We start from the raw sequence: 3,064 nt of genomic DNA on the forward strand, positions 1-3,064 counted from the left end.
CACAGATTTAACGCCGGCTCTGCCTGTTTGGGAGACAAATTAAAATTAAATGATTATGACAATCTTTGTTACTATAAAATAATGTACTTTATATTGTAACCAGCAACTAAAAAATTCGTCTGGAAAATGCTATTTCCCCAAACATTAAATAGCATTGGGAACACGATTTTAATTTTTACATAAAATGTGATTATTTTATTTTTGCCCCTAAAATGTTTAAAGATCAAAAATTATTCTTTGCAGGGTTTTTTTTTATTTAAATCTAAAATTTAAGAGTAAGGGGGTTATTCACATATACATATGTATATGTTCATAGCATTTCGTAATAATCCGTCTTAAAATCAGATAATAGGCTAATGGTGTTTATTTGAACTATTGTTCTGGGAAAAAAAATTAAATGGTCATATTTTTAGATTTGTCGGGTAATGGAAATATTAAAAATCCGCTTGTTGTATTAGGCTATGTTTGTAGAGTTTGAAGAAATTTTTTTATCTATTTATCTCCATATGAGGAAGAGAAAGTCCTTATGAGGAAGAAAAAGCGCGTTGGGTTAAAATAAATAAATAAAATGAAAAGTGAAAAGTAAAAATAAAAAAGAAACATGTAATTGAAAATTAAATAATAATAATAAAAATAATAATAATAAAATTAGTAAAATAATATAATTTCAGTGTTTGTTGTTTGTTGCACTTAAAAGTGATATCTTTTTTCTATTTTTTTTCTATTTTTTTTAAATAACACATTTTCAATGTTTAAACTCTGATGCAGCTACTTGTATTTGTTATATATATTCTCAAATACTGGGTGATCAAACGCAATCATAATATTACATTTATATATATATATATTATATATATATATATATATATATATATATATAATATATATATATATATATATATAATATATATATATATATATATATATATATATATATATAAATTCAGCTTTCTGAAAGTGTGTCCATCATCCAATAATTGTTAAAATTATTAAAATTATTAAAATTTTTAAAAAGTATTTGACCTTGCATTAAAATGAAAATGTTTGAATGTTTTCAGAAAGTATTAATAATAAAACATTTAATTTCGTAGGAAATGATGCTCACCACAGGTTTTTATTTCAGTACCTTCTTTTTTTTGGATTCATAAATCTGGCGCACATGCGTCTACAAAGTTACCTGCGCACATACAGACAAGCAGACAGGTCTAGCATTGACAATCCCTTAAATAAGTCATCATATAATATATAAAACACATTTTAAAGTAAAGAAAAAAAAATATTATTAGAACAGTGTCTCTCCTTTTTTTTTTTTCTTTCAACATGAAATACCCACAAAAAGTTTAGGGCTCAGACACTTGGTAACTTGGCATTTGAGGCACCTTAAGAGAGTGTCCCCAAAATAAAGGTGACACATGTTACAGTCTTCTAAGTGGGACTTGGAGAAAGAAAGTGACATGGTGCCTGGTGGTGATGGCAGCCAGTTCTGAGCTGATATTGAAACCCCCTTTTTATTCAGGCTCAGTAGTCAGAGTCCTGTATCCTGGTCTTTCTGCTGAGTTTAGGATCAGTCAGATGTCACATTCACTGTCACTGGAGGTTATGGAGATGGCAGAGGTGGCTGCTTTGCTGGACAGGCTGGCTGCAGGACTTGAGACTGAGCCTAAGGCTTCACCCCTCTCATCTGAGCCCAGTGAACGTCCAGATCCCTGTGACAAAACTTGCTGCTGCAGCCTGGCAAAAAACACAAGAGGCAAAGATAGTCACCATATTTATTTTTTTTGTTTTTGGGTGTTTTTTTAATTTCGTTTATTTTTCTTTTTTTTTTTCTTTTTTTTGAGGGGGGGTATTTGTTATATATATATATTCTCTCTCTATATATATATATATATAAAAAAATATATAAAAATATATATATATATATATATATAATATTTTTTTCCCTTTTAAAAAAATAATAAAATAAAGCAAGATCATCATTAACTCCCAACACTACCACCCCCAATTTCTCAGATAGTTTGGCTTAAAGCAGGCAATTTATCACTGGAAGTTCGGTGCAATAAGCAAAATATCTAATATCTGTTAATTTAATCATTACTATAATTTTTATAATAGTATAATCATATATAGGTCAATTTTTTGTTTGCCTTTTTTTTTTACATGTGGACCTTTCTCTTGTCTGAACCTAGAGCTTTCACTTTGTTTCTACCTGTTTGTAATTTTAGGTTAATTTAGATTAATTTTTTAATATATTGAAGTTAAATATTCGGGTTTAAAGAGAAGGACATATTTCTTACAAATAATGAGAAAGATTTACTGAAAGTTTACCAATAAGGGACAAAGGCTTTACCATTTAAACCAACCCTCACCACCTCCATGAATTAATTCAAGATGCCCTTTAAATATAATTTAAAAACCTGGATGAAAAGATTGTGACGTTCGTCAGATTAAGCTAACAAAAAAATAAGCAAATAAATAATAAAATAGGGCAAAAATGTGCAACTTCACCGAATATTGATAATAATAATAATTATTAAACATTACCCCCTCATAGCTAAACACCCCTGATCACTTTCTTGGAAGAATAAATATTAACACTGTTTTTAAAATATTCATTCGAATTAAAAAGCACGTGAAATATTAATATCCTTCATTATATTAATATATTTATCTATATTTATAGATTCAAACTAGAGATTTGGCAGTGATGTTTGTATATTAATTCCTGGCTAATTCTATAAATATACGTAACATTTAAAATGTGATTTAACTGTTTTTTTGGGAAATAAAGGACGGTAAGTTGTATAAAGCTCAGTGAAAGAGAAATGGTGTTTTAGAGCTGTTTAAATCTGATTATACATCTCTAAAGAAGAGATTAACATTGAACTAAAGGAGTTACTGCACCCAGACAGTAATGGAAATATCATAAATCACATGTATTTAAGGTTTAAGTGTAAGGTTCGTTTAATAATTCCAAACCAAAGACACAAAAATGATCAATAAATAACTAATTACCTAAAAAAGGATATTATACCATGCTATAATGTAATATAATAACACTGTATAA

At 28.1% G+C, this 3,064-nt stretch overlaps 1 protein-coding gene across 1 annotated transcript in view; it reads right to left on the reverse strand.

The window, feature by feature from the left end:
- Positions 1–1,078: 1,078 nt before the first annotated feature.
- The window catches only part of SIX6 (SIX homeobox 6), a 3,174-nt gene continuing 1,188 nt past the window's right edge, over positions 1,079–3,064 (reverse strand). Inside the window, exon 2 of the mRNA XM_053474836.1 lies at positions 1,079–1,731. Within this exon, the coding sequence (XP_053330811.1) occupies positions 1,569–1,731 (163 nt within the window). The 3' untranslated portion in view covers positions 1,079–1,568. The remainder of the gene's footprint in view (positions 1,732–3,064) is intronic.

Source organism: Spea bombifrons, chromosome 9, assembly GCF_027358695.1.
Source record: "Spea bombifrons isolate aSpeBom1 chromosome 9, aSpeBom1.2.pri, whole genome shotgun sequence".
In the NCBI taxonomy this organism is placed as follows: domain Eukaryota; kingdom Metazoa; phylum Chordata; class Amphibia; order Anura; family Pelobatidae; genus Spea; species Spea bombifrons.